This window comes from Passer montanus, unplaced genomic scaffold, assembly GCF_014805655.1.
Source record: "Passer montanus isolate IOZ18808 unplaced genomic scaffold, ASM1480565v1 scaffold48, whole genome shotgun sequence".
NCBI classification, from domain to species: Eukaryota; Metazoa; Chordata; class Aves; order Passeriformes; family Passeridae; genus Passer; species Passer montanus.
Window position 1 is genome coordinate 2,509,048 of NW_024369707.1, and position 27,674 is coordinate 2,536,721.

General features: G+C 38.5%; 1 protein-coding gene across 6 annotated transcripts in view; it reads left to right on the forward strand.

Moving 5' to 3' along the window:
- The window catches only part of SLC9A9 (solute carrier family 9 member A9), a 178,908-nt gene that overhangs the window by 102,071 nt on the left and 49,163 nt on the right, over positions 1 to 27,674 (forward strand). For 5 of the 6 annotated variants that reach the window (XM_039722233.1, XM_039722236.1, XM_039722234.1 and 2 more), the window contains 2 exons: positions 957 to 1,068; positions 6,421 to 6,574. In XM_039722233.1, coding sequence (XP_039578167.1) covers positions 957 to 1,068; positions 6,421 to 6,574 — 266 coding nt within the window. Of the gene's footprint in view, positions 1 to 956; positions 1,069 to 6,420; positions 6,575 to 22,134; positions 22,286 to 27,674 lie in introns of those variants that run through there. The other variant, XM_039722237.1, reaches the window with a different exon arrangement.

Consider the following 27,674-nt stretch of genomic DNA (forward strand, 5'->3'; position numbering starts at 1 on the left):
TAATAGCTTTGAAAGTTGGGAGCACACTGTTGACGTGCAGTAATTGCTATATGTAATTTCTAAATGAATAATCAGGACTGCACCAGAGCTCCCTTGGCTCCAGGCTGGGCTGGGTGGCAGCGAGGAGGTCACTGTGTCCCCCCGGGGCAGTACCACGGCTGTGCTGCAGCCCTGGCACTGGGAGGGAGCAGGGGCAGCCAGGCATGGGGCAGGGACCTGGCTCTTTGCCTCTCCCGAGCCCTGGAGCTCCAGGCAGCTCTTGGGCAGCTGCTGGGATTCAGACATCGCCTCTCAAACTCTTCACTTGCTCTCCAGTCCCGGCACGCTCAGACTGGGAGTGTCATAATTGAGCCACAAGATAAGGGGAGGGCAAAAACGTGCAAAATGTGCAAAAAGCATACATAAGGAGCTCAGACTGCCTTTCTTTAAATCTGATAATGGCCTCATGGTTCGAATTAAGGCAACTTTTGGGATAGTTCCACAGGAGAGTAATAAAGAACTTCATCGGAAGAATCTCTGCAGAGAAGGGGAAGAAAAAGCAAAAAGTGCTGGAATAGACAATATGAATCACCAGGAAATAAGGAAGTAATAATCAGGTCCAAAAGTACATTTATTCTCTGCAAATTGCTGCTGAAGGAGATAATGCTCTCTCTGCAATTGATGATGGGCATTTTCCTGAAGAGCTGAAGATGAAGCCACATGTGACACAAATGTGATGAGCAGAAGTAGAGTGATTGAAGGGAGATATATTATGATGAATATAAAACCAGGATGTCTGGGGAAGGCAGATCTCTGCCACTGCACAGGAAGCATTACAACATGGCATGTAAAACATGAAAGAAAATACTATAATATTTGTTTAATTACACCTTTAAAATAATTTTAGAGAATATTTGGGTTAATTCTGGTTTTGTCAGTAGTTTGTCCACTATTTTCCTCAACATATTACATTTTAGGTGGCAATTTTTGTAGCAAGAGCTTCCAACATATACCCACTTTCTTTCCTTTTGAATTTGGGTCGAAAACAAAAGATTCCCAGGACCTTTCAGCACATGATGATGTTTTCAGGTAAGAGCTATTTTGGCTTTCTTGGTATTTCTCCTGTCAATGTTTAATGAATGACAAAAAAAGTCATCTATCACTAGAAAAAGCCACATCTATCACAAAGAATTTGTTGTCTTAAAACTCAAGGTCATCTCTCCACAGCTACTGAAGCAAATGGATGCATTCTGATCAACCTCACTGTGCTCTCACCCTATTTTAATTAATGTTTTGGAAACTCACTGCCCAGGAAGCCATTGTCTTTCAATCCATTGTGCCTCATCTGTCTACACTTCCATGACAATTTGGGAATACCATGTTTTTAAGTTGTGCTGTTTTAGAGGCCCTTGTAGTATACCTGAGAGTATTTTACATAGCAGCAAATAAACATCCAACTTAGCGTTAGTACTGATACTCAGATCAGATATGGTCTTTGGCAATTCCTTAAACTTCTGGACCAGTTTTACTTTTAAACATGAGATGAGATCATTTCAATTCCACAGACCTTTTCATATTTATTCCAGCTTGATATTTAATTTTGTTGATTTTGTTAACCTTGTAGAATAACAAAAAAAAAAAATTCAAATCCAGAAGAGGGAGCCATGTTCTAGTCTGATTTGCACAGCATCCCCAGAACCTGTTAAGGCTCATCTGGACTACGTATTTTTTTACTTGTACAAGCTAGAAATAATTCCACTTGACTTTCTAATGCTAGTTAGGAAAAACTCACTTATAAGCCAAGAATATCTGTTCAGTAAAAGACAGAAATGCAGATACCCCTACGCTATTGATGATATAATTTTCTAAAATTAGAAACTCAGCACATTTTTTTGCTTCATTTCCCTGCTTTTTATGCAAAAATTTATTCCACATTTGTATGGATAAAAGTTCTTGATTGACAGCCTTGATGTACAGAGATCCATTTAGCCAGATAACGAGAGAAATACAATGTGCTGCATTTCAAGCTCCCTCATCAGGACTACTCCACATCAGGGGGCCTCATTTGTGCCTATGTAATTCCAACTCTCTAGAGAGCAACACAGCAGCTCATTTCTATACCCATTCAATCCTCCTGCTAAAAGCTGCCACTGAAAATGTCAGCTAATTCCAGCGAGACCGGAGTGAGGGATGATGACACATCCAGCAGGAGCTGCCTCTCAGCCCAACTGCTCCCCTGCCATTGTTCCATGGCTAACTTGGAGCTGGAGATCCCTCTGCTAAGCCTAGCAGGTGGCCAGCAAGACAACAGCATGAAAAATAGCTTCATATCATTTGGTATCTAGTTCCTGGGCTCCATTTTGGTTTTTGATTTTCATCAGCTAAAGTATAGGATGAAAAACCTTCTGAAATCTCTCTTATCCTTTAAATTTTCTGCCCTCGTTTTCTGCAGTCAAATTTCATTCTCCACAGAGCAGGAGCAGAAAGCAGCCTGCAGCCAGCAGCTGAACGTGAGAACTCACACACATTAGCTTTCCAGGACAATCTGGCAGCTGAGAACTGAAACAGTAGTATTGCAGGCTTCTAAAATTTATATGCTAAAATTCTCAGAAAAGTAATTTTTATCTATTTTCAAAGATAAAACCCCTCTATTTTCTAGAGAAAAATGTGTTTACATTACAACAAAGTAATGGCATAATCTGCAACTATAATAATAAAGACTGTCTCTCATGCTGCCAGCAGCTGCACACTTCACAGGAGACACAGATTTTCTGTGTAATTCTGTTTTTTAAGATGCACCAAGATTTGTGCTTAGTGCTACAAACTGATAAAACTGCATGTAGTGATAAACAGAGGGGACAATGGCTGCCAGGAGAGAGACACATTTCTGATGAGTAAACAGGACACTGAATTTGAGTTTGAAGGAAATTATCTACCAAGTTCTGTAACAACAGTCATAGAACAATTTGGGCTGGAGGGGACCTTTAAAGGTTATCTAGTCCAACCCCCTGCAATGAGCAGGGGTATCTTCAACTCCATCAGGTTGCTCAGAGCCCCATCCAGCCTGACCTCGAGTGTTTCCAGGGATGGGGCATCCACCACCTCGAGTGGGTTTTACCACCTTCATTGTTATGGTGTAGCATCAAGTTCTAGTTAATGACAGGGAGAAATGGCCTTTATTCACCACAGCATCACACATTCAGATGTGGAAAACAATGAATTTGGGTTAGTTTTGTTTTCTGTCTTATTACCAAATCCACCAAACATTTACTGCTTGTTTTACTGCCACAATCACCAAAGTGATTGCTGAGAAAAATTGCTGAGAAAAGCAATTAAGGTCAGGCAAGTACACTGTTGATTAGTCTTTGATTATTCCTTACTCTGCAAAGAACTCTCCTGAAGTCACTAAGTTCTGCTTTTTGATGCCTATCAATACAGCTGAGAAAAGGTGGAAGAGTTAGGCTTGGAGGTGGATTATGGAGCATTTTGATTTATCGCATTCTTTTTCTGCTTCTACCACTCCTTTAAAAATACATTACAGAGGGTAGATTCACTTCTACAACTGTTTTTAATAATGATTCCTGATAACATTCCATTCTAAATGAAAACTTGATTAGTCCTTTATACAGAGACTAATTAAGCCCAGGCTTCTCAAATTAAGTTGAACATCAGCTAAAGTGAGCAGCCCAACAGTGTCTGCTCATGTGAAAAAGAAACATTTTAAGGTCTTAGACTTTATAGCACTTTCCACTCTTCTCCCAACATTTTTATTTACTTTTTACTCTGCTTTCCTCTTCTCTACAACACATAAATGGGCAACAGAGAGGCTTGTGGGACACAGTGCTACAGGGGTGGTTGCTGTTAATATAAGGCATTATAGCATCAGTGGAGTCTGAAAGGATGAACACAAACACAGAATTAAGCCAAAAGATGCCCATGTACAGGCAGCTGTTGTGCAGGCATTTACATCTACACACTCATATAGACACAGAGGTGGGAAGTGGCAATGTGAAGAAATCAGCTAAATAGAAAAGAAAGCCAGGAAGAAAAGAGCAGAAAACTGCAGCTGAAACCAAAACACCAGGGCTACCCACAGAAAGTCTTTCCTGGCAGATTCTTTTCCCACCAACAACAAACACTCCAGCCTTCATGGGCTCTTCAGAGGGCTGGATTTGGGGAGCTGTTTGTGTGGGGTCTGGGCAAGGGATGGCTAAGAGCCCTCAGGACACACAGGTTCAGTTCTGGGGACTCTGGAGCTTAACCCTGGGCTGCTCTGCTTTGAAGGCTCTGACACATTAAAGGGTATTGCTTACAGATGAATCCCTAATGGCTGGCACAAAATAAAAACCTGGTAGGAAATCTGTGATTCAGCCTAAGGATGAATGGATTAACACAGATGTGGAGCTGCCAACAGTGCACCTCTGAAAGATGAGGTGAGGGAATCTCTGCTAATGGTTCATCAGAGTTGGTCCTTCTGCTGCACCACTCTGTCCAGGGGTAGCTGAGGTACCAACATCCACTGCATCCAATCATTCCATGTGGCTTTGTGGCATCTTTCCCTGAAGTTTTACAGAAAATTTAATCTTCCTTAACTTCAGTCCATTTCAGTAGCTCAACATTTTCCCTTCCTTTACTCGTATTATTAACTGAAAAGTATTTTGAGAGATATACACATGTGTGTATATATATATATACACACACACACACATATAGTAGTGTTCCTTGCTTCTCATTGAGCCTTTACATTTTTAGTGTATGTGTCTGCTTCCCACTGCTTTAGTTGTTTAGTTTGATTATTTATTTTACTTTAGACATGCCTTTAGTTGAAAATTAATTATCTCTTATGGACCATGTTGAGCATTTTATAAATGAAAAATGCAGACAAGCCACTCACTATTTTTCTGAACTGAAGAAACAGCCAGTCCACAGCTCAAGACATACTAATTAACTTTTATACATGTATATATATGTGTGTATATATATATCCCCCCTTACAAAAAGAGGTGTTCTAGATTTAAAATTAAAGATGAGATGCAGTTGTGGGAAGCAGCAACGTTTTCCACTGAAATGCAGCTGTGCTGAAAAACCAGATTACCACTACAAGCACTGAAATAAAGACCATTTCAATACTCATTCATTCCCTCCTCAGATGCATGCTTAAAATGAGATTATATTATTTCCCTGTAAGAAAATAGTAAAGCACTGCATGCTCAGAGATGTCTTTTACACAAAAGCAAAGCCAAGGACAAGCCCAGTGTCTGCCTGCAGGGTTTTGAACCTGCTGCCACTGAGTATTTTCAGACTGTGCAACCCCAGTCTGCTTCTTCCTTGCTGAAATGGCTTTGTGCTGTTCCCTGGATAAACTTCTATACCAAATAATTGGAAGCCCAGCTTCTATACCAAATAATTCACATTCTAGCTATGTAATCTTAAAGAGCTTTGGAGTTCTAGGCCAAAAATATCTGCATTTAGCAGTTAATTAAATGATTCTGCATATGTCATCAGTGCCTTACAAGAGGTTTGATTACTAGATTTAATCTCTCAATAGTTTGCAAGGTACTTTTTGGACTCAGCATGTATTGTATACATGTAATGACTTTGCTCTCTAGAATTATTTTGTGAAAGTTTTTTGGAAAACCATAAAACACATTTAAATAGATAAATGAAAGTCATTGGAAAATATGGAGTATTATTTGTATTGTGCATCCTGAGGGCTGCAGGCACTAGCAGGCTTTTTCCCCCCTCAATTTTTAAACATGGCATTTTGTCAAGACATATTTAGTCCCCTTATTACTACCTATGGGGCTTTTTTTCTAAACTCATTTAGCTGTTTTCACCACCTTTGTAATTTCTTGTTTATTCAGTTTCTGTGGGTGTATAATTCTACAACTACTATAATGTTTCAAGTACATTAATTTATTCTGCATCCTCTTTTAGATATTTAAAATCATCTTTTAAAAACAATTCATTGTTTTTAAGTCATGTTTTTCTGACTAGTCTTAGAACATTAAATTATTTTAAAGGAATATATTTTATATTTTCAAGGAAGAAATGAGTAGCATGTTTGGGTACAGATTTTAATGTCAATCCTGTTTTTCACTTGCTCTGACTTCATGAGCAGTCTGACTTAACACAGGATTTAGACTTCTTTTTCAACCTGCATTAAGTTCAGATTACTACTTAATTTGCAATTATTCAAGACAAAGCATTCAGTGGATGTAAAGCAAAAATGTGATCATTATGTGAATATGGGAGTCCTTTCACTGTTCACTTTTGCAAATTTGCTGCATTAAATCCCACCCTTTCAGTTACCGATTCAGTTCTTTATAAAACGGATTATGATCTGAAAATTTCCTCTGCCCTTGGAAGCGGGTTTGGCCTGAAAAGATTAAAATTCTGTTTCTCCCTCGCATTAAGCTCCCAATCCCTGTCTCGTTTCAGGTTTGCGAGGCGCGATCGCGTTTGCGTTGGCCATCCGGGACACGGAGTCGCAGCCCAAGCAGATGATGTTCAGCACAGCCCTGCTGATGGTGTTCTTCACGGTCTGGGTCTTTGGGGGAGGCACCACAGCGATGCTCACCTGGCTGCAGATCAGGTCAGTACAGTCTGTGCAGCACCAGCCAAGAGCAGAGCGGGATCCCTGCGGACCCACCATCCTTACACCTTCCTGAGGCTCACAGATGTGCTTTGTATGAGCTTTAACACACAAAAAGGGAGGGTGTATGCACCTCTTAGAGGCTCCAGACCACAAGGACCAGGTTCTTCCTAAATTATGGGCTTAGACATAGGTCAGACACATCCTTGTTTCAAGAGAGTTTGTTTCACTACTGCTCCTTTTAAAGATCCTGAATACATCTTAATAGGTCTTCCTTGCTGCTGAAGAATGTGCTATACAGGCAGACTTTGCCCTCATCCTAAAGTCCGTAGTTACTACACAAGTATGTGATAAATTGTGTATTTCTGATTATGAGAATATGATGGAAAAATCTTTCTCCACTGCTGCCTTATTCAGGCATTAATTTATTAGGTATTGTTTTATATATTCTTCTTCACTGCATTATTTTTTTAATTACTTTAATGTCACTTGTATTTATAGAGAGCAATGAATGACAAGGAAGGTTAAATTACAAGAAAAAGGGAAATAGAAAACTGGAGTAAAAAGGATCTAATTTAAATTAGTGTCCTTCCAAGTGTGCTTTTTTGAAACCCAACTTTTAGTAATGAGTGTACTCATGCTGGTTATTGATTCTGGTTACTCCACAATCCATTCAGAACTCCCTGCTGTGCTTTGCAAGATCACCACAGAAATCCTCAGTATCGAGACAGGCCTGCATTTCACAATTCCTTATCATTTATTCTATATATATCATATGTTTTCCTTGTTTACAAAATGATGTCTGATTACAAGCCTTCATGTCAGACTCTTGCTATAAAATAGCAGCTGAAGATAACCAAATTGGGGCTTTTACAAAGAGCATAGATAAAACTGCAGACAAAATAAGGACTAGCGTACAAGTGCACTGGATAAACATGGATGCAGGCATCCTAGTACAGTGGGGAGGTTTTCTATTTCTGTGACAGTTTGATTCTTCTTCATGACATGTCTCATGTCCCATAATGTCAATCAAGGCCATTACAGTTTGGATACACTCTGGCACTATCAGTCATCTTTCTGAGATTTGCCACTTTTTCACTGTCAGTCAGCAGGAGTTTTTCTGTGTGGCAATGGAAACGTGGGTGAGGAAGAGCTTTCTCATTAGATCTTGGGGAGCAAATCAGTCTGGGATTCTATAACAGGAGATAAGGAATAATGCTGAGAATACAGTAAGGGGAAAGGCTGTGAGCTCTCAGTGTGCAGTCTGAGAGCTTGGGTCACCAGATGCCCCTTGTGGTTCAGCTCTCTAGGGAATTGTTAAATTAAGATTGTGAAGTGCTTTCACTAAGAAAATGCACTGGATGCAAGGGCATTTCTTCTGCTACTTAGTGCTACCCAGAGCTGCAAAGCCCCCCAAGACCACAAGTGAGGGGCTGACTCTCATATTAACTGTTTGTACTGTTCAATGCACACGCTTCTTTCTCTAGCCTCTTGGACAATAGATTTCACCAAAGACACTGAAAGTAGATAATCATTACTGATTTGAAATGCTCATCTCTGAGGGTTTCCTCTGCATCCCATCTGATCTGCCAGACATTTTTATCAATAAAATAAATTGGATTTGTAATCAGGATATTGATTTTCTTACTATAAAGCTATTAGGTTCATAATTTACACTTAATTTCTTGACATTGGAACATATATCTTCATAAATTATGAGGAGGTCAACTTGAGATAAAATTTTAAATAGACATCTTTAATTACAAATTTATCTTGAGGCTCTGATTTCTCCTTCTAGTGAAAAGATTTCATTGTCTTTATAATTTATTACACCTCAATGTGGACTTTTGTCCTTAGCTACCAGCATTTATCTTTTTAGTCTTAATTAATTTTCCTAAGCAATTGTATTCAAAAGGTGGTGGTAATTCATGACAATTGACACTTGTATGGATTCTGGCAGATGAGTTTGCTGAGGAAAGCTATGGAGCTGTGGTAAATGACACCAGCTTGTTTAGTGTAATCCCCCAGCATGCTGGCACCTGTGCCTGAACAGCAACTCTGAGCTGCATCTATCCCCATGGTTCTTTAGAAGAAAAACATGGTATTTTTCAAGCTAGTTTGGAGGGTTCAGCTCACAAAGCCAAGGGAAACTACATTACAAGTACAAAAATGATATGATGGTCTCTGAAAAGATTTATTGGAAGGAGTTTGTGTGCCATCAATTACAGAAAAAAGGGGCTGAAGCCAGGGAAACGCTGCAGCCATGGCTATGAGCACAGAAGAGGGGGCCTGGTCTCACAGCAGCTCTTTGTGACAGCTGATATGAACATAGCTCAGGCACCTTCCCAGGACAGCTTGAAACTCCTCTCTGATTCCCCGGTGCTCCAGGGAACCAGAACTACTACTGTCAGTCAAATCCAGAGCACAGTGCCAGCTCAGTTAATCTAAACAACTAAAGGCATTCACCTTATCAAAATAGTGCTTACAGGAAATTAAAAATATATGACTGGTCACAGTGACTACACTGGCTTTCCCTACAGAAACTATGAGTTGCTGTATAGGTAAACCTTCTCAGGAGAGAGTGTCAGAAACAGCACAATCAAGCAAACAACAGTCACAAGCAGAGTGTGCTTTTTTGCCATTTTGTCATCATAAAATGATTATCCAGGAGATAATGTATTTAATTGAACTGGAGGCATTCAGAGACTAATAGAGAAGAACATGTGATTTCTGAATCTATTTGGATGGATTGAATCTCATTCACATGTTTTGTGTCCTCTCTCCCTCTGTGAAATAGGGTCCAGTTCCTGTCATTAGCTCAGGAGATGCAACTCTAAACTCCTCAAGGTCAATCAGCTCAGTCTTATCCTAGAGATAAATGCTTGAGTTTATATGGTACAGACCAGCTTACCCACAGTTTGGATTTAAAACATGAATAAATCTATCATCCATTCAGTTAAAGATACGTAAAAATAACATAAATCAGAAAGAACTCACACCCATACATTTACCATTTGCTCTGCCATAATGCATTACAATGTTAGGGCAGAAGAAAGCACTCAGATCTCTGCAGTGTTCTTGCTGTATATTATTGTCCACATATTATACCGTGTTTCCATTATTTATTGCTCTCTCCATAATTTATATTGGGAAGTTCTCATAACAGTGACCAGGACACTTGGTGTATAAGGGAATGACAATTCCCTTACACCTTAATTCCTTTACAATGACAATTTTAAAATAAGAGTATGAATGAAACTTCTGAAAAAAGTCTTTGTCTCTATAATAACTGCAATTCCCATAATTTTCCCCCTGTCCTCATAGCAATACCATCAGATCTGCATTCATCTTTTTCAGTTAAATTTTAACATAACGTAAATATCATCTGTCACTCTATTTTTAGAGGAAATATTAGGATGTGTCCTCAGAGATAACTACAGTTGATTTATTCCAGGACTATGTATGGCTTATACAACGCTTGCAAATTGTTGCTAAAACATATAGTAAGATACACTATAAAAATCAACTATGTGCTACCCAAAAAAGATCAGCTTCCATCTCCCATGTACTGCAGCAACATCAATCAGCTGTATCACAAATAACCAGCTAAGAGCTTTCGTAAAAAAATAGCTTAAATGGATCCCAGAAATCCACTAAATTTCTTAATAAGAATTCTTTTTCCCTTTATTTAACAAATGAATTATATTAAAACATATGTATTCCTACTTAAAGTCTACCTTGAATCTAAGAAAAGTTCTCAAAGCCTTGGAAATATGACCTGCTAATAACAGAATTTATGTCTAAATGTATCTATATGTCAAAACACAGTCTTAAAAGAAATCCATACCAATAACTCTCATTTTGCTACTGTGTTTACTCATACACACCAGCCTTCAAAATGAGTCTTTAAATTCTTGACAAAGACTATTTCTTCACTTTGTTCTAAAAGAATGAAACAGATTTTTGGAAACATCTTATTTATTTTAGCTGTCTCCTTTCTAAGCACGTGAAACTCTGAGTTTCAGGGAGAGTTGCGTGTTCCCTTTCTGAAGATGGGGTTGGATTTAGGAGTTCCCATTTGCCTGGTGCAGTAACCCAGCAGCTCACAGCACTGAGGTGCTGCAGGTGTTTGCAGCCCTATCAGCTGCCATGCCGAGAGCAGAACTGGCTGCACCACCTTCCCAAGTAATACATTGTGTTTTGACTTATCTTAACGTTGTAACAGGAAAAAAATTGCCTTTACACCCCGTGTGAAAGGACTACAATATTCAGTTCTTGGCAGACAATGAATAAACCTGGATCAGCATGTGAGAATAATTCCATAATACATCAACACCAAAACAGAGAGAGCCATTTAAGTTCACAGTCAAATTGAACTATTCAATAAATGTGCCTTCAGAGATGTTGAGCATTACTTGATAATGCTTTTGGATATATGATTCCCTTCATTCCACATACTCTGATTAAAAATAGAGAGCTACATTTTACAGTAAATCTGCACTGAGAGGTTTGAGGATAAAGGATTCTCCTGACAGGCAGAGGAAAAATTCAAAGCTATTAATAAAACATGTCCTATAAAAGCATTGTGCTAGGTATTAGGTCTTGTTTGTTTATCATCACCTTCTGTGTAAATGTTTGTCAAGAGATTTCCAAACTCTTTGTGCGTCTCTTTGGAGCTGTTCTTCAGTTAATAGGAATAATTTTATTCCATAATCGAAATAAATACTGAGCAGCTTTGAATAGTAGCTTTTACTACTGTGCCTATCTGGCCATTGCTGTTGGTAAACGTATTTTAGAAAAGAGCTGTGTGCCTGGCTGCCCTTAAAATCACACCATTTCTAGTTCACCTAAAACTTCATTTCCAAATATCCAGCTTTCTCTAAGTACTGAGGCCTGGCTTTTACCCCATTTTTGGGGGATGACCAAGGCTGACCAAACTCACATTCTCAGCAAAAGCACCTCACTCAGCAGAAGTAGTCAACATTTTGGATCCTTCAGTATCCAATAGCTTGTTTCAACACCAAAGGCTAAGGCAGTGCATATGTTTAGCGGGATGGCTCGTTAGGGGTGTAGCTGGGCAGTGGGGTGAAATGCTGTGCCATGACTGTGTATGACTATGGCTGTCCACCACAAAACAACCCAAACACCTGGTTAGTAGAAGATGATTCTGTTTATCTCAGCCCTTTCACAGCTAGTTATACTCTGCTGAAAGACAGAACTTTATGACAGAGCAACCACAGTAACAACATGATCTTGGCCAGGATTTTAGCACTGCTGCTTCAGTAACAGAAATATTCTTTTCCTTATTCCCAAACTCTGTAGTGGCATTCCCTGTGTCCAGCTGTGTTCAAGGGGGTGCTGCAGGAGGGCATTGGACAGAATGGTCTCCTGACAGGTGATCTGAGCAACGAGGCTGCAGTCAGCTGAGGCAAGGAGGAATGGTCCTGTGGCCTGGTTAAGAGAAGCCTCATCAGAATATTGTGCTGCATCACTGAGAGCTGCTCTCTCATGGAGAAGGGCATGAGACAGTACATCTCCTTACAGCCATTCCTTATGAACTACAGCCAAACTAGAGTTTGACCTCTAGTGTTTCTTGTTTATTTCTGAATTAAGGACACACATATTGGCTTTCCTTTCTCCCTCACAAAGACACATAAGAATTATCCTTCCTGAAACACAGTTAGTCCATGTACTAACTGTGTTTCAGGACACTGACACTCTGAATGTACCAGCCAAGAGTGTGTGTACATATCTTCAGATGCTCCATAATTCAATACCTAGAAATTATTATGAACCTTGTTGATTGTTTTGCTTGTATTCCTTGGAACACATTTTCCTGTCCTCATTTGTCAAGAAGAAGGAAAGTCAGTTTAGAAAAGAAGGTTTAGCTAAATGTTTTTTCCTGGCCTTGACAGGTTCTCTCCTCTATAACTGTATTCCTTTGGGTCATAATTCCTCTAGAGTCCTGGAAAACAGTTTAGTTGATGTGAAGCATCTGTTATTTACTGTTGGAAACAATCTTCAACTGTAATTTGTGAGTGACCACAACATAGAGATGAACAGTGTAATTAAAGGCAGGATATGTTCGAGCACAGTTGTATTTCTGTGCACTTTGTACTGGTTATTATTTTGTTTTGTGTTTAGAACAGTCATAATCAGCCTAACTGGTGTTCCTTCTCAGTAACAAATATAGCTCCAATAAACAAAGTTTGATCTGGTTTGCAGGGTCATATTGCTCTTTAGCCATGGTACAGTATGTATTTAAATCACACTGTGTTAAACACTCCTGTCGAGAGGCTAATTTCAGCCAAGTCTCTTCAGCCCACTGAGAATTTTTTCACCCAGACACACTTTCAAGAGAAATCACACTGTCTGCTTGAAAAAGCATTTAATCCTAAAAAAAAAACCCTCTGAAACCAGAAACAACTGTAATTTAATGTAACAAGTCTAACCATAAATGCTGCAACTATTTTTATTATACTGTCCTTAGGTGGCCAACTATCTGCTCCTGTGAACATCTACAGGGCAGCCTTCTGCCTGGCACTGATGATAGTTTGAATATTCCTGAATTACCACTAAATGGCATATACATGAGAAAACATATTGCTGACCCCCAGGCTCTCCTCAGCCTTAGGATGTTACTGATCCATGTGCAGACTCGCAGGTCAAAAAATCTACATTGCTGTTTGAAAAGTGATTTTCATGACTGTGAAGAACACCTTGAAAATTATTCAAGTAAAATTAACAAGGAAGCTTTCATGTGTTCATGGACAGCCCACAATACATGTTCAGAGAAAAGGCTGGTCCCAGAGTTATTGAAAGATTATCTTCATGACACATTGATTAGCTGATGAGATCCATCATTGTTTCATTGTTTACACACAATATTCTGGATACAACAGAAAAATGGGAATTTGTGATTCACTTACGAAACTGCATGGCTGCCAGTCACTCTCTGTGCACCCAGTAACTCTTCTTCCCAGCAGGGTGGGGAGCAACTGGCCCAGGAAAGCAGTGGAAAAGGCAGAAAGGTTTAGCCAAGAGATCACTGTCATTCAGCATTTGAATAATTTGCATGGTAATGTACTGATTCCTTGTGACATGGTTCACAGAGAGCAGATCAGATGCTGGTTTATCACTTTGTTCCCCTTGATCCCCTGTAGTAGCACAGACTAAAATACTGTGTTAGGACTGAGTCAAGGATCTTTTTTTAATACAAAAATATTGCTAGATGTGCTGCTTTTTCTTTGGTTGGTGGTTTTTGCCACCAGTTCTGGATTTGTGGGTATGCAAGCACTTCATGTGCATGCAGTAAGTACAAGAAATAGCAAATGGTCTGGAGATCCTGACTGAAGCCATATTAGAAAGGCATTCTGCTTCAAACCCAAAGGAGTTCAATATCAGACATGAAATTACCTTTGAGCAAAGGAAACATTTCTTGGGGAGCACCCACACTGAAAGGGTTAAGATGGTAACACCTTTTGTAATGGTAGCTAGAGCATGATGAGCCTGGGAAATGCTATAAATCAAGCAGCACTATAAAATTGGGCATTAAATGTATTGGATGTTATTATAAAAAAAAGAAATTGGATAATTTCCTTTCATTTCTATCTGAAAATGAGAAATCATCCAGGTAATGAATCTCAGTGATCTCCTGAAATGCCTGTCATTTATTTGCAAGGTACTTCTCTGCAAAGATAAGGTGCACATTTGATCTCTCACAGTTATTCACCACAGCATTTTACCTGAATGGCACTAAACAAGATTTATAAACATTTGTGCTTGATAACAAAATAAAGGACTAAAATACAGAGGACTTGGCTTTCTGACTGCAACTGTGAAGGCAGCCCAGTGCAGATGTTGAATAGGAGATTTTTGGATTGCAATTGTGACTGGTGCATGACTTGTACATGACTCCAGCTATCAACTCTGTTGGTCTTTATTGGCCAGAGGGGTCTAATTTTGAGCACAGTCTCCTAACAGGGCAGACAGTTAAATCCCACCTCACACAGCTTGTATTTCTAGCTCCGCATGGCTATTGAAAACAGAAAAAGAAGATATGAAAGATACACTTTTATTGCTAGAATATTTGGTACAGGAGAGAAGGAAAATTACACAACAATAAAAGATTCATGCCTTTCAGTTTACTAGCAGCAAATGATAAGATTAACTTTCCACAGGCCAAAAACCATGGATTGTTCCAGAAAGCTATAAATAAATCTATAATTTGGAATAGAAACCACCCAGCTGGATTTGTGTCAATTAAACGATTTAATTTATCCTATTTTAAATACTGCTGCTTTGATATGTCTGAGTATGCTAAAAAAGTTTTCTTCCATCTGATGCAGTAACTTTTTTCTCCTATTAAAGCATTTCTCCTTGTCATACAAAAGATAACTGCTATGCAGCAGTCAATATGATGAAGCTATTCAAGTTACAAAGAATCAAATAAACCTATCTGGAAATAGTGCTAGGGAACATCTTAATTATTTGGAACTTTGGAATGAGACTGATGATTTATTGCTTTCTACCAAAATATCCCAAATTAATCTGGATCTCTAACTACTCTGTCAGAATTAAATTGGAGTAAGCATAAACCCAGTTATTTCAAGCATATGTCAAAACTGTATCATTTGAAGGTATGCAAAAGGTACAGAAAAATAGTTTGAGCCTCTAAAAGTTTGAGATAAATATGTGGTATCAAACTGGACTCTAGAAAAAATAAGGATCATATTTACTAAGATGAATCTTATATTCCTAGTCTGTAAGTACTGAACAAGGTACTGCTTAATTCTTTCTATTATTGGTCAGAAACTGATGCTTTCTGCAAAATAAGTGGTCTCAAAACTCACTGAACATTGATATTTTAAGAACTGTGTGATGCTGTCAGCTGGACTGAAAAATAGAAGAGCATGGAATTGTTTTCACATTTGTTAGTTTGCATAATTTCCAAAGTGTGTATGTTCATCCTTCTCCTAATTTTCTTGACTAAGAATACGAGAATTTCTTCAACAAGAAAATATGAAATTAATGTTTCATTTAGAAGGGATAAAAGTTTTCAGCATGACCTAAAATATCATTTCAGTATGAAAAAACCCAAAAGTTTTCAAACTTTCTCAGGTTTTTTTAAGCTTTCCTGTGGTTTTCCTTTCTGTTATCAAATATTCCACAAAGTGCAAAAAAGCATTTAATTCCATTTTTAAACTCTGCATGAAGGGGAAAAAAATAACAGACCTTGTGTCTTTCAACAAGAATAAAGGTAAAGAATAACTAGGAAGATCTGAGGTCTTACAGGCCCTAAGGGTCTTATGCAACATATGGACTATGACATAAATAGTCTAACAAAACAATAGTGAATCTAAAAAATAAAAACATTACTGGGTACATCTGGGTTTGCAGAGGAACTTTGTGGCAGGAGAGAAATGTGACTTCAACTTTCATTAAATATTCCTCTGGAAATTCTGAACTTTGTGTTCTTTTTTAAAATGTAGAGTGGAAGGACAGGTCTGGCACGCTTGATAACAAGCCTATCAAATTGTTCCAGAATTAGTTGAATGCAAAAAGCTAATTAAAGCAGATATTAAGTAGTCGAGGCTCTGTATGGGAGTCTGGGCTTTTAGCTTTTAATAAACAGATAATTACAGTGTAATAGAGACTTTTGTATAGTGAGTTATCAGAAACAGCTCAACAGTGACTGGCTGGTCAGTACATTGATGAGCTTTAAATGAGAAAATCACCTCCTATCTCAGCAAGAAGTACTTGATTTCAATGCCCTTAAAGCTATATTCTGGTTCTGCATTTTTTTTACTTCTTCAAACAGATACACCATTTTCTAATAGTGACAAATAATATATAAAGGGATCTTGAAAACATATATAAAATTATGGTTTTATAAGTCCCAAATGTTTTCTGTGCAAAAAAAAAATATACAGAAATGATGTTTGTACAAAAGTTTATCTACAACTGCTGTTTATGTAAAATACCCAAACAGGAATCCTAAAAAATCACTCTTTGCTGCTCTTATTGTACAAGTAGACCAGGTGTTGTATAGGGTGACCTTGGAGCTACCCAGTTACCTTTGCTATTCACTTATTCATGAGCACTGGGCCTGGCCAGAAACTGCAGAATGGGTTCATGGAGTCTGCCAGCATCTTGATCTGGGTCTTAATCAGTCCCGGAGCTTTTCCAATCTCCACCCCAAAGAATCCCTGCAAATACCACGGCAGCCTGTTCCCCACCTAGACACAGCAGCCACAGCCCTGCTCTCCCTCGTGCCTGCATGGGTTTGATGGTTTGCTTCCTCTGCCTCATTCAGTTTCTTCCACCCTTCTGGAAGAATTCTAGCCCAAACCTCATCAATTCTTCATCTGGCTGCATATGCATCATGAGGTGAGGAAAACAGAGAAGTTAGAAAATAATTGTAATTCAGCAGAAAATTAGATAAAATTATTGCGTAGACCAGTGCCTAATGTGTTCACTGAGGAGGTGTCAGCTTCTGTCCAAGCAAGGATTTCTGTTCCATTTTAAATGAGTTATCAACCAAAATGCATTTATCTTTGGCAGAGTAAAGTTCAGAATCCAGGTCGTCCAGTACCCTATTCATTAGTCTACAGAAGAATGACTGCTCATATGCTTTCTGATCCAGTAACCCTTACATATACTTGAATTTGAATTCTATTTTCTCAACTTAACTCCAAAAGACAGTCTGCAGCCAATGTACTTTCTTATTTATGCTCTATGCATTACTGGGAAAAGAGACATTGAATTTTCCATCAGAGCATTTCTTTGTATCACTTTGTGACTTGGAATTCTAAGTCATAATGGATGTGTGCCACTTTCCTATCACTTACATTGAAAAGCGGAATTATAAATAAGTGACAAGCTCCCCAAATTAGATTAAGCAAATGTCGATACAATTTATTACAAACATCTCAACTGGCATGTCCCAGAAAGGACTAATGATGCACTTTAAAAGGCAAAATTAATTAATATTTTCTTCATTTCACAAAAGAAGGAAAGAAGGCTCTTGCCTTTCCAGATGTAGATGTGGTCCAGGATTTAGTTGTGGACTTGGCAGTACTGGGTAATGGTTGAACTCTACAATCTTAAAGGTCTTTTCCAGCCTAAATGATTCTGTGAATCTGTGAGGAGTTTTAGGCATCAGACTGGTTTTAGGCATTAGACTTGCCCCTCAGCTCTGAAGGTTACTGCTCTGCTCAGTAAGGTAGGAACCTGAAACCAGAACATCACATATTTATGAATACACCGACAGAAATATCACATTGCCTGAAGTCACTGGCCAGAGAGAAGTACTTAGAGCCCCAGGGAAGCTGAGTGGCAGTGGAGAAATGGGGACAGATCCTTAGCAAGATGTCATTCATTTATTTTCTTGGCCTGTAGGCAGAAGTATACTGTGCTTTCAGAATCCCTGATCAAGGCAATTTCTCACTCCACTTTCTCACTTTGTCTCTTCTTAATCTCATGCAAGCTATTGCTTTCCTTGTCATCACAGCTAGAATTCAGATAGTTCATAGTTGCTACATACAGTAGTTTATTCTTATTTTTACAAGAAGGCAATGGGAATGGAGTCCTTTTCTTAACTATGATGCAGCAAACACCTCCAAACACATCACAAAGCAACACAAGAAGCTTAAATAAAACTATGAAACTTTATAGCACACTCCCTATCTCATCCTTCCAGAACTCCTTTTCCTCTGCTCTCATTTTAAACTTCAACTGGGTGTTTCAGGATTATTGCTCAAGCTGTATATGGCTATAGAGAGAAGACAAAATAAATTTTAAATTAAAAAACCAGACAGTAGAAACTTTGAGGAGTGTCTTCAAATGGACTTATGAAAAGAGAGACTTTATTTAATTAAAATGAAACTGTTTTACCAGTGTTTCCCAATTAATAAGTACTGTTCAACAAAGGGGTGATTAACCCTCCTCCTGGCTGCTCATGAAAAGTTTGCAAGGACTGGTGCAGGCAGTATAAATAAAATATCAAAACACATGTTTGCAAGCTAGCCCCCAGCAAATAAGACAAAAATGCCAATTTGGTTCATTACCAAAAGAAAATTAGGAAATTTTTGACTTGAGACCAACAGAATGAGCAGAATCGAGAGGTTTGCAGCCACAGTTGAGTTGCTGATGCAAAAGGAAAAACCCAACATTGACATCTAAAAACTCGGCTTTGCCAGAATAAGAAAGCTCAAATGCAGAACAAATGCCTGATAGTTCCTCCGTTCTCCTGAATACAATGTAACACAAAACAAACACATGTATACAAGTTGAATTTCATCCCTGTTAGGGCACCAGGCCAAACAAAAGAGACCAGACTCAAAATAAATGAATTTTTCCCAAGTCATGCATATTTAGAGATGTGAGTAAAAACAATTCAAAACAAGCCCAAGCCTAGCATTTGTATTTAGTGTACTTTCTGAACTCTACAAAGGGCCTTGGCACGCTGTGAAATAAGGCCATTTCCTGTAGTTCTTGATAACCAGAGCCACTAACTTACAAGGGTCCATCTTCACTGGTGTTCTGTACAAGTGAAAGACAAGTGCAAAGCGAAGAGGAAACAAACCCCCCTGAACAGCACGGTCCCAAAGCCACACCTGAGCTCCATGAGCCCTGTGCCACTGGCAGGTCTCACTGTTTTGGGTGACATCTGGTCCAAATTTGCCAACTGCACCAGAAAATATTTTTTCTCTCTAAAACCTCTGTAGCTCAAGTGGGTGGAGGGTGTCTGTACACACACACACACACATTTATGTCAATAACAGCTTTGCATTGCCTCACATTACAAACAGTGAAAATAATAGATCATAAATAGATCCATATCTCTTTTAGATACAGTAAGTTTTTGTACAAATGGCCTAAATATTATTTTAAACTGTCACAAAATATTTAAATGCATTGCTTGAAACTGGTAAGGATGGCCAAGTTTCTTCAGGAAGGATTATATTACAAAAACAAATTTAAAATCAACAGAAATCTGCACTGTCTAAACTAAACAGTGCAATTATCAAACAACTCATGAAATAAAAAGCTTGAACTTTTTAATATATCTAAATTCCAGATAAAGGGAAGCACACTTTTCCAGCATTTCTGTAGTCACTCTTTCAAAAAGACCATGATGCATTAATTGACATTTGCTATATCAGGACGATATAATCTGTGTAGGTTTGGGGTTTTAAATGGTATAGTGAAAAATTAAATAAAATGGGTGTCTTTGAGCCATTATTTTATTCTGTGTTGCTGAGAAGCAAAGTGGTGGAAAAGAAATGAAAAGTTGAATTTTCCATTAAGCAGTGTCTTAGAACATTGTCTTTAGAAAAGACACTACTGCTCATCCTGCTGTATTTAAAGTGGCTTTAAAGTGTGTTTTGACAAAAATGTGCACAGGTGTCATTCTGCCACTTAAACAAAAGAGTAATAATTATTGGCACTGTGTACATCAGACAACGAAAATTTAGGCAAAACTTTTCTGTGTAAGTACCTAACATTTTCCTGAGTCTGAACCATTTTGCCTACATAAGGAAACATGGAGAAATCCTATCAGTGCTTATTCAGATTATCACTGCAGCATCTCTGCCCATGAGCAGTGAGCTCAGCTCTACACACCTTTGTGCTGCATGGTGTTGAGAATTCAGAACTGCCATTTTGATTTAATTTTTAAAAATTAGTACAGCATATCTTATATGGTGTATGGGAGAATATACCTTCAACCTGCTTTGTACAGCCTTGGGTCAATCATATTTTGATTTAATTTTGATTTTTAAAAATTAGTACAGCATATCTTATATAGTGTATGGGAGAATATACCTTCAACCTGCTTTGTACAGCCTTGGGTCAATCAATCCATACAAGTCCTTACTACAATTCCCTGCTGTTCTGAGCACTTCAGACGGAACTTAGGTGAACATATTTCAAAGCGGGAATTAAATATGATCTTAAACAATGCACCTGATTTACAAGCTTCTTGTGAAAAGAGTAGCCTAAATGGGCAGCAGGGTGACAGCTTTCATGGCACCAGATCCCAGCAGCAAAGGCAGAGGCCTTTACTCAGCATGACTGGGTTCTAACATGCATTAAGCTTGACCAGCATCACTCTGCCCTTGCAATGGCTCTGTGCACAATTGCTCCCAGTACCAGCCTCATATGATAAATTTCAAATGTCAATGCAAGAGATGAAGTGCATGATATATTTTTCCCCATGCCATGAGCCCAGGGAACTTAGAGTTGGTCATCTCATTATTGAGACTAATGCCTCAGGAGGATTTAATGTTTTACTTTGGGTTAATCACATTAGCAATAATATAATGCATCTGCTATGGCCTGGGCTTCTTTCCAACACTGTGCTGTTTATGTTCAAGGAAAATAAAGGAACAGACACCTAAAGTGATTCAGAGAACAAACATTTTACTGCTCTAAAAATCATTGACATAATTCACTGGAGGGAACTGTTATTTCTAAGCCAGAAATTGATTAATCTCATCTATAGGATTTTGCCAAAATATATCTGCATGCAGTTTCTTTTTCTCATACAGATCTTCTGTAAAACCAGTTCTCATTTTTCCTAGCTGACAAAGTTTATTAGTAACCTGAGTAAGACAGCAACAAAACAGCCTAATTACTTAATATTTTGTTTTTGAAAGCTCTACTCATCTCCATGGATTTCAGTAAAGTAGCAGTTAGGATCTTTACTATGTGCAAAAATGATACTTTTTGTAATGCAGTGGTGTTTCTGTCTTTCTGCATTCACTGAAAATTTATTTTTAATAATGTGCCATGGATTTTTATATTAATGCATTTCCAATATTGTGTACAGAGCATTTCATCTGTAGACTTCCTCACAGCATGGGGAGAAGCATGGTAATAATAATGAAATTCTTAAAGCACAAGGAGGCTGATCAATACTGTGTTTTCTTTACTGCCTCTTATTGAAAAGATGATACAGAGATGCATATGTGTGTCTAAATCTCTCCATTTGCAACATCTTAAGTTAAAGGAAAAAAAGCACCTTCCATCACCAATAGCTCCTTAAGAAACATAGCTTGGTGTTATTGAAAATACAACATCTTTGACTTAAGTAATGGAAATCAAAATGTCTCTGGCCCCCTTCTTCTTATTCCCTCAAAACAATAATGATTTTGGATGGGAGGCATCACAGTCACCTCGTGACAACCTTCCCACACTGTGTTGTGATTCAGTATCTCAAAAGCTCACCTTTGTCAGGATTAACTGGGTTGGCACTCAAAAGAAATAACATGATTACTGCCAAAAATGTATCCAATCACATCCTTCCTTCAAAGTCAATACTGCATCAACACTACAATATGATATCTAGGGATTCTCTTATTCTCTGAGTCCCAGTTCTCATCTGAGATATAAAACTCAGGTGAAAACTAAATTGCAAAATGTCACTGTGCTGGGAAAGTGATAATTGCCCTGTATATCTCAGCTACTACCATGTACACTCCTCATATCTGAACTTCTCCTGCAGTTTTAGAAAATTATTCAAGTCACATTATTTTTCATGTGTTATTATTTTACAGTTTCTTTGATCGGAGCACAGTTTTCCCGAGTGATGTGACCCTTGTAGCCATATTTTTCTCCAGTGGTGTCTCCATCTCAACTGTCTGAACAGATTTTTTCCAATCTATACAAAGCAAATTTTTAATAATTTCACAACCTTTTTATATCAAATAATCTGTTGTTGGCACAAAAGCTTCATTTTAGAAGATTCTGGTACCACTTACCCTGAATTTTAGATTTACTGAGGGTTTGGGGGTTGGCTTTTTCTCTGTAGCTATGATTAAAAATAAAAATTCAGGAGGATTACAGTCCTTTCAACTTTCCCATTCTTTGCCCATAAATCTATGTCTGATTGCCTACAAGTAATCACCTCCCTGCTCAGTAAGTGCAGTGTTGCTGTGAGGGGCAGTGCCCATTAACTGACTGTGGCCGACTCCTCATAACCCTGTTCTGGAATTCCTGCCCTTCCTGCACTTCAAAACAAGAGGGAGATTGTAGACAGAATCTAAATGCTTGAAAAGCAGGCAGTAAAGTGCTTGCCTTGTTCTACAGATCTCAGGTTTTAAATAAATGAGGTACATAAAATGATCTCTTTCTTTCAGTGAGTAAATGACAGCAATGGCAGTGAGTGCCAGCCCAGGTAATGCTAATGAAACCCAGGCTGATGAGTGATGCCAGCACAATCATAAGTGGAAAGTTAAAATGACCACCACACACCAGTATAACTCAGACAGGCTGAGAAGGTGGCAAAAGTATCAGGGAAACTGTCTTAGGAAAGACAGAGTGCTGGTGTGACTGTGCTCCCTGGGAAGTCAGTGACACCGGGGACATTGCTTGACTGGGAGCTGTGAGAGCTGTGCCCAGCCCTGGGGAAACCTCCCCTCACTGCAACCCAGAGCCTGCTCAAAAACCAGTGGGGGCATCTTAGGGTAAGAACAGATTAAAACAAAACCCTGCTCTTTTGGTGCAGGGAGAGTGGAATGACTCACATACGAGCACATGACACACAGACCAGTCCTTACTGAGGAGGGGGGAACAGAAAAAGGATTTGCCAAACCGCCAGAGGGATCTGAACATTGCCAGGCTCCTAGGAAAACAATTGCATCTGAGATGTGTTTTCCAAATAAGGATCTAAAAAAAGAGGGGGAAATGGTGGTGTTTTCCACATACTTTTAGAATAGAAAGTTTATTAATCTAAAGTGGATTACTAAAAATATAATTTTTTGATGGATTTTTCTTCTTCCTAAGGCTGAAGTAGAAAAATAAGACACGCAAGTGAGTTGTTACACATCAAAGCAAGCTATACACACCAAAGTAGAAGGTGATAGCTGGATCACCTACCAAGTGCAATGAAATGTTCAGGAACAACATATGATATAAGCATATATAAATAGGTAAACCAAAATCAAAATATGTGGGGGGTGGCAGGGGGAAGGAAGAGGGAAGTAAAAAAAGCAAAATACTGTTGATCAGCTTGTGTCCCAAGAGGATATTTAACATTGCTGCCAAGGGTCTATGGGTTTCACTAGTTTTCTGTGAACCACTTACTGAACATATTTAATTGTACAATTCTTGTGAGATCGAACAGTTCTAGAGAAAGCAGAGAAATCAAATTTCCCACGCATTCACTTTGTATCAGAGGCAGGAAACAACTGTGAGTTTGGGTCCCTAAAGACACACATACATATGGACACAAGGATGTTAAACTTGTAAAGCCCTGCATCTTTCAGTATCACACTTGAAACAGGAACCCCCTTCAGCCACTGCCTGAAGATAAAGAAGTGCTGAGCTGACCTGCAGCCTTGTGCTGTGAGTAGCATGGTGCTGGACCAGAGTGGGTCTGGACAGTCAGTAGCTGCTATTTTTCCAATTTGACAGGGAATTCAGTATAATCTGTGTAATTATTATGTCTGTGGGCATAAATGTATAACTCACTTTCCATCCATCTAGATTTGATGATCTTTGATGTAACAAGCCTGAGTGTCATAACAAACAATAACACCTTTTATTCTGTCATAGAATCTATTATAATAATCCTTCCTTGAACCTGAAAACTCATCCCAGTTCTGACATTGTCACCAGAAGTTTATGTTCTTTTAGTTGCTGCCAACTTTCATGCTGATTTTTTTCCAATTCTATTCATGTGCATTGATACTACTACAAATGATGATTTCTAAAAATTCTACAGAAGCTAAATTATGTTAATTTGACTCAACTTAGCTTCGTATTTTCAAGCAAGAGGCCTGATTCCTCTACAGGGATATTCACACAGCACAATAACGTTGATAATCTACCACATGTGCCAAAAACACTGTAGGGGTGTAAATCACTGCTGCTCAGGATGCTGCACTGGAGTGCCCTGCTCCCATGACTGCAAAACATCTGACATTACATTCTGCCATGTAGATGTACTTTGTGACTCCGGAGTGGCCATACATTTTAGTGCCCCTGCCCCAATATTAGGTTAAAATAGGATTATCAGAATGGAGGATCAGGCACCAGCTATCTACAGATTCAGTTCATCATTCTGGCTGCTCTGCAAATAAGTTCATAACGTAAATGCCAGCCATCATCTGTTTTTAAACTCCAGCATTTTCTTCACACAGCTGCACAGCTCTAAGAAAGTGGTAAAATTTTATGCAGTGACATTACTCTCAATTTCAAAATCTTTTTGATTAAGGTCACATCTAGAAACTATAACTTGTGGATGTCTTATAAAGCACTACAGTTCTTTCTTCAGCCTTATCTTCTGTTTGCATTTACCCATTATCTTCCTGCATTTCACTCCACTTTTATTTGGACACCATTTATACAGATGCATTAATTTAACTATCAATTCTGCAACCAAATAGTTCTCCATATGCCCACCAAAAATGGTGCCTAGACTTTGACCACAGAAGGAATGTTTAGCTTTTTTTTAAAATTATCTTACCAGTTTTGAAATTTATGAAATTCCAAGTTCAAAAGTCAAACTATATCACTTTTACCTCTTATATGATTCAACAAGTTTAAAATTATACTTTTCATTCCATTTCAATATGTTGCATATAGAAAGCATTAGCTGCATGACAAACAGCTGTCATAACCATTTAGGAAGCATCATTTACCTGCTAATTTCTTTTAGCCTCCTCAGCATGAAATTAAACTGATTTGTTCTTTCTGCTGTGAGATGCTAGTGATTACTCTTACCTTAAACTTACACTGAAGTGTTTTAATTGATTAACCAAATCAGCTTGAGCTGAACTTTGAAGATCTATACTTATGCCACAGTTCCTCATGGATTTGTCAATGAAATAGTGTGCTAGTCATTCAAAACCAGATGTTCTTGACAGCATCAATCCATAGAAAAGGCAACATGTAGCAGCAATAGAGCAATCTAGAAGCAAAAGCAGATTTTAGGTATCAGTTTGTTAGGAATACATCACACCTACTGCCACATGGACAAGAAAAATGTCCTGAGCAATCATTATTTATCCTGAAGGTTTTTTAATTTCAATTACAATGATTTATTAGAGATCATGAAACAACCTTTTTTTGGATTTTGCTCATGTTTCTATTCTTTACAGTTAATAATTCTGTACTGAATGCAATATGCTGATGATGGATAGCTACAAGCTTGAGATTTATTCGTGCAAAAATATTCAAGACTCCTGTTGCAAATGCTGTTTAATGGCCATCTTGGAAAATTAGGTTCTAAATCACTTACTCAAAAAACCCTTCCTGGGATGTGTAGCTTTTGAAATGTAAGCTGAGGCTTCAGGACTGGTTTAGTTAGTGAGACCGCAAGTGGAAGGCTGAGGCCATTGCACTGACAAAGTTTCTTCCAGTGAAACCTTTGACAAGCCAAGAAGCCAATATTGTTATTAATTAACTTACAGCAACACTCTTGGAGCTCTAACAAAAACACAGCTGCACTAGATTTTGTACAAACATAATAAAGGATGTGTACTTACAAGCTAAATACACAAAACACAGAAGCAATAGGGTGAAGCAAGTGTTATCCCCATTTCATAGTACAAGGCCAGAAATGGACAGGGATGCCAGATTTTCACACCTTCTACTGCCTTTGTTGCCCCACTGGTGTAGAAAAGGATACAGAGGACACTTGGCTGATCCTGACCCTTATGTGACAGCTCAGTGATGTCCTGTTCCATCAGGTAGACGTTTACTATCATATACTTAGATCAGGGCATGATTGCTACTTGCAATAGGAGATATTTCTCTTTCCCAGGCTTGATCTTTTGTTCATTAAACCATTAGCTGCATTAAATAATACAGATATAAACAATTTTTCTAGGGGCTTCAACTAGACAGAATTAATTACATGCTCTCAGGACTAGGTTCCAAGTAAAAGCAGTCCCAGCTCTCAGCTGGGGCACACCTAAGCCATGTGAGTCCATGGGAGTTGCAAACCAGACTAGGTAGGACTGCAAACAAGATTTAACTTGCATTAACCAGGCCCTGCTGTGCCAGTACAGAAAGCCTAAGCAGGCCCAGAAGGACAATTTCTGTAATTAGAATTCAGATTTCAGAGAAACGTCTCTATTTCTAGATTTCCCAGCACTTAAAGTGAGGGAGGGCTGAGAATCACACTTGTAAGTATAGACACCAACAGTTCTGCTCTAAGTGCCTAGATCCTCATGAAGACATGAGTCTGTACAGGGTTTTGTGTGACTTCACTGTAGAAAGCAGAGATTTTATCCTACACTGTTGATTTTGTGGTGATGTGAGGGAACTAAAAGTTTGCAATGCCTGAATAGTGATTTACTACTCAGTATTCCTAGGGATTGGGTGTGTATTTCTTACTGCTGATTCCCCTGGCAATTTGGGATTTATCTTCCCATCCATTTTCTTTTCAACCCACAGACCACATAATGTTATCAACTGCTTTGTATTCAATGACAAATTCGTTCTCTTATTACAAAACTCATTCTGACTCTTGCTAAAAAAATGATGCACTTGATAGCACACAGGGATTTAAATCCCATCCACTGCAAGGGGTACTTGTGCAGATTAATGTACAGCTCCCAGCAATTCTTAGGTCTACTTGCTAGAGACTGGCTGAAGTCAAAAGCTTTCCTTCCACATTTTGAGCAGAGCAACTGGAAGCATTTGCTGAATCCAGGTTTTGATCATGTACTTACTTAAAAACAAAAAACCCTAACCCTAACCACACCCCAATCCCCCACACAAAAATCCTGAAAAGGACAATACAGAGAAGTTGTCAGAGATTTGATTTCCTCCCCATCTAGGGCATTTGGGCCTGAGGTATTACTAAAACCTATCCAAATACATAAAGTAAACTTCACTGCAATGTAGAACTGATTAAGTCTTTGAATTTGTCTTCATGGAAGAGAAATCATCCTAATGTTTAATGTATAGAATAAGATGCAGAAACAGGCAGAAATAAATGCATACAATATTTAGAAGACAAACAAGGAACAGAGAGCAGCCAGGGAAAGTGGGACAGAAGGACAGAAGAGAGGCTGCAGGAAGTAAAAGACTACAGGAGGATAGAGACAAAAGTTGATAGCAAGAAAAGAGAAAAAGCACTAATAAA